Source organism: Salarias fasciatus, chromosome 15 (genome assembly GCF_902148845.1).
Source record: "Salarias fasciatus chromosome 15, fSalaFa1.1, whole genome shotgun sequence".
In the NCBI taxonomy this organism is placed as follows: domain Eukaryota; kingdom Metazoa; phylum Chordata; class Actinopteri; order Blenniiformes; family Blenniidae; genus Salarias; species Salarias fasciatus.
The window spans coordinates 21,624,990-21,637,048 of record NC_043759.1 but is presented as its reverse complement, the minus strand read 5'-3'; the positions used below and the strand labels follow the sequence as shown (position 1 = coordinate 21,637,048).

Genomic DNA, 12,059 nt, shown 5'->3' with positions numbered 1-12,059 from the left:
TCCACGGGCCTTATGTTGAAACCCCCGACTATTACACTTTCATAGCTCGTGCATTGGAATTAAGATTTTATTACGGTTATTATTATTATTATTATTATTATTATTATTATTATTATTATTATTATTATTATCATTATTATTATTACAGTTTAAAATATTTGTTTCAAATTATATATATATATATATATATATATATGTGTATATATATATATATATATATATATATATATATATATATATATATATATATATATATATATATATATATATATATATATATATATATATATATAATGAATTAGTTGAGGGTTTTTGTTCCTCTTCAGAGCATCCAGACCTGACTGACTGTCTATTATAACCGCCCCCCCCCCCCCCCCCCCCCCCCCCCCCCTCCTCGTGCATTACATCATCGGGACCCTCTCCGGTCTCCGCGAGGAGGAGGAGGCGGCGGCAGCCCCTCGCGAGGCGGAGCATGCTCCTGCAGGAGACACCGGACCTCCTTTTGTCTTTCAGCAGCGGCGGCAGCCGGAGGAGAGACGCCACAGCCGGCCTGCGATAGGCGGGACTTCCTGCTCCGGGTCCGGCTTGTTTATCAGTGCGTGTGCAGCCGCGCGGGGTCGAGCCGGAGCGCCATCAGATTACAAGGTAAGACGCTGGTTTTTGCAACATTTGTGGGTTTTTTTTTTTTTGCATGCGTGCTTATTGCTGCAGATGCGTGCTGTCTCTGTGAACGCTGCAGCTCATAATGACAGCGAGCGGATCATCTGTGAACTGTGTGCATGCTGCTGTTAGAGATGCACTGCAGGTTTTTTTTTTTTTTTGTCCCCTCGGTCTTCAATGACATCCCTGCTGTGTTGACCTGTGATGTCTTCATGCGTCCACATCAGCTGCTGTGCAAACTCTCATAAACTAATACTGCCTCATAACTGATCATGATCACCACTCAGAGGCAGCCTCTCATCTACATTCAACTCTCTAACATTACTTATTCATCTATTCATTAGTTTTCTCATTAATATTTAATCCAGCTCCCCCAAAAGCCCAGGGACGCATCTGTCAGTTGCTTGTTTTGCTCTGCAAACAGTTCATAATCAACAAACAGAAGAAAGAAAGAGCCGTAAATGTAGGCTTTCAAGAGCGGTCGGTTATTTTAGCGTGTCTTAAAGTGGTGATTGTGGTGGCCAAAAACTGAGCTGCAGTCAAAAACATATGCCAGAGCAGGAGCAAAATTCAGTCGGATTAAAATATGAACACTTGTAGAGGCAAAAGTCTCAACTGATTTAAGTACAAATACAAACACTAAAGATTAAGGAATAATTATTGTAGTTATTATTGAAAAAGAAAAGATGTGAATGAAGTGAACAAAACAAATTAAAATCAATTCTCTATCATCATTTTTTAGCTTCATTTCATCCACACGTCTCAGTGTTTTGTGCATTATTGAAAACAGATCTTCTATCAGAATGGTCTTTAAAGCTTGTGTCATAAAGATTTAACTGTATTTGATAATTATCCATTCATATTGCTATGTTCTGAGTTTCTACAGACAATAATGAATCTCTCATTGTTGATTGATGATTGTATGACATGCGGCTTGTGTGTGTGTGTTGTGTGTGTGTAGGTTGTGTCATCTCATCCTGCACCATGCTGGGTCGTTATCGACGGGGCCCCTGCTGTGCTCCGGTCCTCCTGTGGGTTCTGCTCCTGCCTCTGGCCGCCCCCCACCGCCTGAGCCACCACGAGCGCCGGGACCGCCACGTCCAGGACCGGCCCAAGCTGCTGCTCGTGTCCTTCGACGGCTTCCGCTGGGACTACGTGGACCGCGTCCCCACGCCCAACTTCCACAGCATCATGGACGAGGGCGTGTACGTGGAGTACGTGGAGAACGCCTACATCACCAAGACCTTCCCCAACCACTACAGCCTGGTGACGGGGCTGTACGCCGAGTCGCACGGCGTCGTGGCCAACGAGATGTACGACCTGGCGTGGAACCGGTCCTTCTCCATGGACACGGACAGCGTCTACGAGCCGCGGTGGTGGGACGGGGCCGTGCCGCTCTGGGTGACCGTCCAGAAAGCCGGGGGACGCAGCGCGGCGGCCATGTGGCCGGGGTCGGACGTGAAGATCCACGGCATGTACCCCACTCGGTACCTGCGGTACAACGCCTCGATGTCCTTCGAGACCAGAGTGGAGCGCATCGTGGAGTGGTTCTCCGCGCCCGGAGGCGAGGCGGTGGACTTCGGCGTCCTGTACTGGGAGGAGCCGGACGAGAGCGGGCACAGCCTGGGTCCTCAGAGCCCCCTCATGGACGTGGTCATCGCCGGGATCGACGAGAAGCTGGGCTTCCTCATGAACGAGATGAAGAAGGCCGGGCTGTACGAGAAAGTGAACCTGATCGTGACCAGCGACCACGGGATGGCGCAGCTCTCTGCGGACAACATCATCGAGCTGGACGAGTACGTGAGCAGAGACCTGTACACATGGGTGGACAAGAGTCCGGTGGTGGGGATCCTGCCCAAAGAAGGTAACATCGTGTGGCAAAACACATCTGTGGTGTTGAATTTCCTTAACATGAAGTGTCTGCGTCTCTCTCTCTCTCCTGCAGGGAAGCTGGACGAGGTGTATAATGACTTGGCGGACGCGAACCCCAACATGGTGGCGTACAGGAAGGACAACATTCCCGAGCACCTGCATTATCAGCACAACTCCAGGATCATGCCCATCCTGCTGGAGGCGAAGGAAGGCTGGACCATCGTGCAGAACAGGACCAGATCCTTCATGCGTACGTCTTTTTTGGCAGCGTTTTCGCGTAATGGCCGAAAACAATTAAGAAGCGGGTTTCTGTCAGCTGGTTTCTGCAGCAGCTTTTTGTCTGCTCTAATAATAGCTTCACAGGAGATTTATTTTAGTCGCTGAACCAAAGCTTGCTCATGTTATACCAGCTGTAATTAACAAAGAGAGCCTGATTTGCTTCCCCTCAGGAGCGGCAGAGAATATGCGCAGCGTGTGTGTGGGAGGGAGTTTGAAGGTTATTGTTGCATTTCCTCTTTGTGCATCAATTTATCTTAATTTTTCCCCCAAAAAAAACATTCCAAGCGCCTCTCCTTCAAATGCATCTCAGACCATGTGGGCACAGTTTTTCTACTCCAGTTAATCTGACTGCTGGTGTTGTCCTCTCTGGTTTAACGCATTGCTAATCAGCACAAGGACCAGGTGGTTTCTGCAGCTGGAAGAAGAAGAAGAAGAAAAAAACAAACCTGCAAGCTTTCAGTCTCCCCTGATAGCATGACGCTGCTGAACTACATATATGTGTGCAAGTAAACATGTTTTTGGTCTATTTTTATTGAATCCATGAGCGGGAATTGTACATTAATTTTCCAGCCGATTGTGGCTTCCTCTACCTTTCAGTGCATTACAATGCATATTTATATTGCACATGTTACATGATGTGCATTGTTATGTTCTCCTTTATGAGATAGGGCTTTGGAGCCATGTTTATTGTAAAATCTACACGTGAAAGTGTTTTTTTTTTTTCTCTCTGCCTCTGGTGCTGAATTGCTGCCCGTCTTTGTTCATTCCCTCTCTTATCGATCAGAGTCGCAATAAAGCTCTGGTAGACTGGCACAGTTGCATAACACGTTGTCTCCTACATGCTGGTGCATGCTCACAATATGTACAAGATATAATAAAATTTGTATTTAGGAAAATTTCTCGGTGGGATTTCGGGCGATCTCAAAAGCGTTTGAGGCGTAAAATGAAGCGGAGGTGCTGACACTGAGTCTGTGGTTTCTGAAGCCACTGACGCCGCCGTCACAGGCAGCTCCGTTGAGCTGTATTGATTACACCCACAGTTTGAGAGAGAGTGACGGCAGTCCTGTGGGATTGCTGTGGCACTGATGAATTTTCGGAGCTGCAGTTAGCCTGTCTAAGCTTCCATGTAAGGTCTTTGTGCTCATGTCTTTTGATTTAATTTTCAATTTTGTCGCTGGGCTGCCTGATTTAGCTCTGCTCAGTCGGCTCAGGCGGCTGCCGTAGTAAATCATGAGATAGAGCCGCGGTGCCAGATTCCATAAATAAGTCATTTGATTCAACGGCAATCTGTGGAATGCCGATGTCGGACTAATTAATGCCAGAGCTCTGTGTCTCCTCTGTTTTTACAGTGGGTAATCACGGCTACGACAACACCTTGCGCAGCATGCAGCCCGTGTTCGTGGCCCGCGGTCCCGCCTTCCGCCAGAACTACGTCAAGACGTCCATGCGCTCCGTCGACCTCTACCCCCTCATGTGCCACATCCTGTCCCTGCGTGCCCTCCCCAACAACGGCTCCCTCTCGGACGTCCAGGACCTGCTGTCCCCGGAGATGGTGTCCACCGTGCCGGTCCCGCCGCACTCCCCCGTCCCCCCGCAGCAGGCCGCCGGGTACTCCTACGCCCCCGTGGTGGGCTCCTTCCTCGGCGTGGTGATGGTGCTCTGCTTCCTGGTGGTCTACATCATCCTGGTGACGTTCAAGCAGCGGCCCTCGCTGAAGCGCAGGAGCTGGGAGATGTCGCAGCCGCTGCTGCAGGAGGACCTGCATCTGTAGCGCCGGAGGTGGAGACGGGTGGCAGACATGCGAGAAGATGAGGTACTCCCACTCTGGAAGCATTCCCCAAAACACCTCCCTTTACATGTCGTAGTTATTGGTCGGAAGTCAAAGAAATCTAATCGAAAATGTAGCCGTATATCACACTCAAACATAAGGGAAATGTGGAGCGGTGCTGCTGGTGCAATCAGAAGATTAAAACCTTCTTCTTTTTTTTTTAGTGGCTTTGCTTTGATTGTGAATTTTTTACTGAAAATCGTCTGAAGCATTTTCATTGTCACTCAACAGATTTAAAGTTTATAGAGTGTAAATTCAAACTGTGATTCGGTGACCAAAACGATGACTTGGGCGGTTTGAAGGTATCAGTATCGTCACTGAGGGTTTCCACCAGTTCACTGTCAGCCTCACAGCCTCGCCTCAACCTCGGTGGGATTTAATCAGCTCGAGTCTTTGACGGCTGAGAAACTCGCCGACGACAGTGCCGGAAGGATTCCAGTGATCGCCCATGATGGTTGATCAAAAGATGCTGGATTAAACATTTTCAAAAAGCGGAGGGAATGAAGATGTGCCGGTCAGCACTTTCCCTTTACATTTGGCAACTGTTTGTGATTGCACTCCTTTAAAGTCAGTGTCTCCGCCTGGGGGTCTTTCTCTGACTCATATTCGTATCCTCCCCCTAAGTAGTCGTCTCGTAAGAGTTAAGAGGCTCATTAGGTTTGCTGGGTAGCGTTTGATGGTCTCGTGGTTAGAACTCCCCCCCCCTCATAGCAAACACACAGGGTTCTGGCCTTCGCGGCTTCCTCCTACAGTCCAAAGACGGGTTTGTTAGGTTAATTTGTTTTTAATTTGCCGATAGGTTGTGTGTGTGTGTGGTGGTGATAGATAGTCTGAGATCATTTCTGACAGTGTCAGACATTTCCAGATGACTGTGCTGCAACTTATAGCAAATTACATCTTGGAGCAGAAAATGTGCAAACAATCAATGTGAAGCTGGTGCTATACCCAAGCAGTAGTTTGCATAATCCCAACGAGGTAAAAGCCCGAAATGAGTCTCTTTCTCGTTTTTGCCTTTTGCATACAAGAACAACAAATTGATTTTTTTCGTCTGCAGCGACCGTAGATCTACACAATTTCGTTATGCAGTCAAATTCACTGTTTATAAAACCCACTTTGCATAATGTAGCAGGTGATAAACCATTAAGATTGCTGGAATCTTGCAGAATCTGATAGCTTTCAGGTCTGCGACTCGACTGCTTCTGACTTTTGAGAGCACCTTTCCAATCGTCGGCTGAGATTGGCTCCAGCCAACAGGTGAAGAGGATGGATGGATGAATGGATGAATAGAATATACAACAAACAAACCAAAAAATGACTTTTTGGGTATTTTCAACCGTGCCAAGAAAAAATTGTGGGCCTCACAATATTCTGATGGAAACCCTGCTGGTTGAAAGTGTTTGTCGTTGCTCCTCATGCTCCCTCTTCAAGGCGGGATGAAGCGCTTGTCATCATAGAGGGACGGGTGGGAAGAAATAACTGTTGGAAAAAGGATAACTGCAGGCACCTTCAGACAATCTTACCTTAATGGCATTCATAGTGTTGCACTCACATGGGGATATGAAAGGAAGTGACGCATGAAGAGAGTCCAAAACGCCGCCGTTTGAAGGGTTGCGACTGAAAAAAACACTTTCTTTGAGGCGTTCTGGTACCTTCACGCCATGAAAGTCGATTGGTCGACTGTTGATTTTGCTTTATTTGAAATTCTCAAATATATGCAAAAGACATTTGCATGTCCCAAAGTGAAGGCGAGATTTCAGCCTCGCTTATACTCCTTTACCAATTTTCCACTCCTTGTACTTGTGGCCAGAGCACTGAATTAGATGTTCCTTTGAAATATCGATGCTGTGATTCATCCCAAGCGTTTAAAACTCGGCCGGCGTCAGACGGCCGGCCGTGGTCAGTGTTACTTTTGAATGTTACTGAAGACTCAACTCGATGTGCCAAGCTATACTGCTCATACGTTCTGGTCACTCCATGAGCTGACGGCGTCGCGATCCGGCTCCTCAGCCGTCCGCTGCCATTTGCCTTTTAACATGTCTTCGAAGCGTGCAGTCGTCCGTGTGTCAGTCTGTCTTTCTGTAGCATCCGTGTCGTGAGGGCCTTCTTCTCTGTACAAACCGCCCGTGTGCTGCCCTCCTCTTCATCACAGCCATTTGTTGGTGAAATGTGAAGTGCAATTGCTATCGGTCAGTATGTCGTCTTAGGGAATATAAAGGGTTTTGTTGTTGTTTGGTCAAGGAGAGTACTTGGACATGACTTGCGAGAACTGTTCCCCTATTTTGCACTACAGAATGGAAATGAAACCGAACGAAAGGGGCAGTAGGTGGATGCTTTTTAGGTCATGTTTAATTTGCACTTCTAGTTTGTAGTTGCTATTTGAAATGTTTAAGTAAAAAAAAATAATAATAAAGTAAAACAACTTAGGTGCCTCTTGCCAAAAAGCTTTTTAATTAGCATGATCGTAGGAAGAAATAGAGAACGTAGAGTCCAAACCTGCTACTAAATTATTCAAACTATTTTTCAGCCTCTTTTGAGAAAGAAATGATTCATTTTCCTCGTTGTTCTTGCGTTTGATGGATTTACTGATAACTGTGCCCAAAAAAAACACGACAGACATCACTGTGATATATACTTTTTACAGAAATTAAATTCCTACAAATTGAGAACCTTTATACAGAAATTGTTAATTTTCTGATAATTGTATTGCTTTATGAGAGAAAAAGTGTTGTCTGATAATTTTGCCCTGACTTGAGAGAGAACAAAAGAAATATATCCACACTATATTTAAAGGATTGAATGAATTATTAAATGATGATTAAATGAATTTTAATGATTTATTTGAAAATATTAGTGAAGAATAAATATTAGATCAGATTTATTATTATTACCTTGGAATTGAAATGAGGTTATTTAATATAATTTACTAACAGTCTTTGCAATGTTGATGCGATTAAAAAGTCTTCTGAAAATAAAGGGACTTATGTGAAACGGAGTGTGTTGGGTTTTCTTCGTGGCTGTGTGTGTAATAGATTGTAAGAAAATTTCAGTTCGTTGGACAAAGATAGGAGTGAAAAATGTGTCGACTTGCTGTTGGGTGTTTATCTGCTATCTCGTATAAAGTATCAGACTTCAGCCGAAGTGTCTGCGCGACTTCAGTGCCCTTGAAAGCTCAGGCCCCGGGCTTCGGCATTATTCACTCTTTAACTCGCGGGATCAAAGGTCTTTTATGAGTGATCCCTGGAATTTGCACGGACGCTCTCTCAGTCAGTCAGAGGCAGGCAGGCTGTGCACTGCCACTCCGGCGCTGACGCTCCCCGAGGCAGACGGCAGACATGGACCACGTCGACGAGTCGGTGGACCGGGGACAGCTGGACAAGGACGGGCCAAAGTGTGAGAAGACGGGCGGGGAGACGGAGGTGCAGGTCCACGCCTCGGTGCAGGAAGCCCACGACTACATGGAGATCAGGGAGGCGGACAAACGCGGCAGCTCGTCCTCTGAGTCCAGCGACGGCGAGGGGCAGAGCGACGCCGTCCAGGCCGAGGTGGCGAAAGAGCCAGAGGTGGCAGAGGAGGCCAACGGTGGAGGGCACGAAGGGTCCGGGCGCTCCTCCACCTCGGAGGAGGTGGCGAAAGAGCCAGAGGTGGCCGAAGAGGTGAGCGGCGAAGGTCACGAAGGGTCCAGGCGCTCCTCCACCTCCGAGGTGGTGAAAGAGCCAGAGCCGGCAGAGGAGGCGAACGGTGAAGGCCACGAAGGGTCAAGGCGCTCCTCCACCTCCTCTGAGTCCTCTGCCTCTCCTGGGGACCCGTGTGACGACCCGCCGGTTCAGCCCAAGGCCCAGGAGGAAGATAAAGCAGAGGACGGGATGCTGACGGCGAACTCTCATCCCAGTACTGAGCCGGAGCCGACGGAGTCCGCCGACCACAGCCTGAAGACTCTGGAGAACATCACTCTGGATGAGAGCAGCGCTGCACCGGTGGAACCCAGCCACCCGGACATCTCCCTGTTTGTAAAGGTAACAAGAGTGTGTGTGTGTGTGTGTTCTCGTATTTCTATCCTTGTCGGGGCCAAATGTCCCCACAAGGATAGCAAAACGTGGAACGACGTGCCTTGTGGGGACCTTTTTCCGGTCCTAAGTAGGAGAAACAGTGTTTTCTTGACCATGTTGTTGTTACTGAAAAAAGTAAAAGTGCAAAAACATTTCTTTAGGGTTAGGCTTTGTTGTGGCGTGGGTTAGGGTTAGGGTAAGGGTCAGGGTTAGGGGCTAGACATGAATGGGAGTCAATGGACGGTCCCCACAAGGATAGAAATACGAGACTGTGTGTGTGTGTGTGTGTGTGTGTGTGTGTGTGAGAGAGAGAGAACAACAATCATCTCCGAACTATTGCATTCAAATACTCCTTTACCATGAAATTGATTGTTTCCAACTACTGACTTTCATATCATATTGAATTGAATTGAATAAATATGTGTGAGGAAACATTACCTCTCATCTGTGGATCACAAACACCGTTAACAACAGTGTCTTTTCATGTTGAAATTTATCAGGAATAAGAAAGGAAATTCATGCGCGCATTAACTGTAGCACAAGCTTTGCCTTGGTTTTGTTCTCGCGGCTTTTTCAAATAACATTTGAATAAACACTCCATCACGGTCTGAGATGATCGCTTTACAGTTCTCATAAAAAGACCAGCAGTGCCGATGACACTGTCAGTAATCACAATTAAAGTCTTATCAACACATTTACAGCCAGAGGAATCACAGCACAGGCCTGACGGACTGCAGCGGTTACTCAGGTCGTCGTACGGCGCAGGAATGCAGCCAGAATTCACATTCAGAGAAAACAGCAGGCTTAAAGCCGTTTCTTCATTTACAGCGTGTGTTTGACTTTAACCTGCAGGTGCTCTGATGTAACAATTACCTTGTTTACTGACTGTGAAACAAACAAGAGGTGACCTCCGTGCCCGAACAAGTGTGTGTGAGTGTGTGTGTACGTGTCTTTTCAGCTTATTTTCCTGATGTCTGCTCTGTGGACTATTAGCCTATCCAGCGTCTCTGTAATGCATTTCAGCTACTCATCAATTAAATAAGCTCTTCAAATGTCTGGATAGTTTGCAGACGATGGGAAATGCTTGAGCCCTGACTGGGATTCTTATGCTGCTCACCACATTATTAACTGGGCTATGCTTCAGCGCCCATGGACCTGTTCTGGGTGAAAGAATGGAGGGATTAATGAGTAATCTATTCATGATGACAATATCCTTCAGGCTGTGTAGCAAGCTCAGCCTTATTCCCAATTCAAAATGTTGATTTTGTTTGACCTTGCACTATTTTTTGCGAATTTACTTCCATCCAAGCACAAAAATGTAAATTTTACACAAGTTTTCCTCTTCTTCAGAAAAGAAAATTTGGCGGATTGTCTTTTATTAAAAGGCAAGTTTTCAACCAACATCTCTGCATTGTTTAGGAAGGATAATTGCTGTAATAAGTGACTTTTTAATCATAGAAATTGGCATGCCAAAGTCATTTTACAGATAAATCACTGAAGTCTTTAAATTGTCAGAACTTTAGCAAGTGCTTTTAGCAAATAAAAAAAAAAACTAATAATAAGCCAAGCTATGCTGTCTTGATGCAGTTATGATAAACATGGGCCATAGTTTCCCTGCATACCTTCCCTTATCTGGCCCTCCTATCTGCCGTCAGTGGGTTTAATCTTCAACGACTGTCATAAACCAAACCCCCCTCTGCAGTGAAAGAAGGAAGCAAGGTTGGAGACTTTCCCATACTGACAGCATCTGGATTAAACATCGTTCTCTTTTAAAGCTATCTGATGAGCTGGAGAAGCTCATGTAGCAATACAGTGGAGGTTATTAGTTTTATTTCAATCAAAAAATTATATGTTTATTGGAATGACCAGGCAACACATTTTATGGAGAGTTCACTCTATTCACCTACACACACACACACACACACACACACACACACCTGTTACTGTTTGATGCCAATAGTGAATGATTAGCCCAATAAGTCAGTGCCCTCGGCTTCACTTTGTGTCACAGACGGTGAAAAACAAAGACCATTTTATTCATCATCTCAATCTATTTCAGAAGCAATGAAACATCTAGTTGTGTGACTTACTAAAACTTTTGAGGATGCAGACAGATTTTTGCTGCCAGGTATGTTCAGCATACAAGGAGTTATTTTTGGGGTTTTAGGCTGAAGTAATTAAAAAGAAGAATACATAAAATCAAATAACATGCACATTTGGACATGTTCAGTTATAGTAAACATTTAGAAGTGACTTATTTACGTATCTTAAATTCTATATATACATATTTTACATTATTGTTTTTATTGTTATTTTATTATATACAATGTACACATAATCTACATATTATATCTACATTACATTCAGTCAGAGATTAAAAAGAAAGTTTGCTTTAAGTGCTCACTGGACAACAACAGTGTTGGGCAAGTTATTTTTAAAAAGTAATTAGTTACAGTTAGTAGTTTCTTCTTCAAAAAAAAGTTGAGTTAGTAACTGTGTTATAGTACCGTATTTTAAAAGTTAAAGCTCGTGCCCGGAGTTTTGAAAGAGAGAGTTTTTTTTTTAATCCAAACTCTCAGGTTCCGCCCTCCCTCTGCTTTCATGAGCGACCAAGCCACGCCCCCTTAATTGTGCACGCTGTTATCCGTCGGGTGAAAATGAGAGCCTCTGAGTCCTACAGCATCCTCCATGTTTAACTGTTTACGGTGGATGTTCAGCAGACAGTGGATATATCCGAGGTAGGCGCGGCGGCTTCTGCGGAGCTAACTCACCTCTGCTGGGCGAGCTGCCGTGCTCTCTGGCTGCTCCACACTTTGATTGACAACACGAGAATGCGGAAGCTCGAAATCTATTGGCTGAAGCTGACCGGCGCTTTTTCGGATAACACGGGGGTCTATGAGACGAAGGCGGGGCTCATAAATAAATTTTTATATTGCTTTATGCTAATGTTATATTGTAGTATGGAACCAGACTAACACATTTAAGCTCTGTTGAAAAATGATACATATGTTGGAAACGAACGGAAACTCCGGACACGAGCTTTAAGAATCAATTCTCTCTGTGACTGTAGCCCTCCTTCTTTCTGTATGATGACATCATTTAGAACTGAGGAGTCGGCAACAATGTATCGGTTTTAAATGACATCATCATCTCATTTGACCTAGGTATGCAAATGAGCAGCTATGCAAATTAGATGATGACATAATTTCGAAGTCTCCTGACTGAGGAGTTGACTATATCGGTTTTAAAGCAACATTGTGGGTTTTTTTACATAAAAAGTTCATCATATTTAATTTAATTATTAAGCATTTTATGTAAATAGAAAAAGAAGAATCCTTTTTTAGAAAGGAAGGCGGTGGGTGGGCGGGCAGGGG

The 12,059-nt window shown here is 45.3% G+C and overlaps 1 protein-coding gene across 1 annotated transcript; it reads left to right on the top strand.

Moving 5' to 3' along the window:
* Positions 1 to 444: 444 nt before the first annotated feature.
* On the top strand, positions 445 to 4,955 carry enpp5 (ectonucleotide pyrophosphatase/phosphodiesterase 5). The gene is made up of 4 exons (XM_030109682.1): positions 445 to 645; positions 1,622 to 2,524; positions 2,606 to 2,782; positions 4,161 to 4,955. Exons 2-4 carry the CDS (start codon positions 1,645 to 1,647, stop codon positions 4,580 to 4,582), a joined length of 1,479 nt encoding a protein of 492 aa, XP_029965542.1. The 5' UTR covers positions 445 to 645; positions 1,622 to 1,644; the 3' UTR covers positions 4,583 to 4,955.
* The last annotated feature ends 7,104 nt before the right edge of the window (positions 4,956 to 12,059 follow it).

Bases quoted from the DNA above. Each gene is read 5' to 3' on its own strand.
- enpp5 (XM_030109682.1), top strand. From the start codon at position 1,645: ATGCTGGGTCGTTATCGACGGGGCCCCTGCTGTGCTCCGGTCCTCCTG. The intron at 2,525-2,605 runs GTAACATCGTGT...TCTCTCCTGCAG, and splicing joins GGGGATCCTGCCCAAAGAAG to GGAAGCTGGACGAGGTGTAT. The intron at 2,783-4,160 runs GTACGTCTTTTT...CTGTTTTTACAG, and splicing joins CAGGACCAGATCCTTCATGC to TGGGTAATCACGGCTACGAC.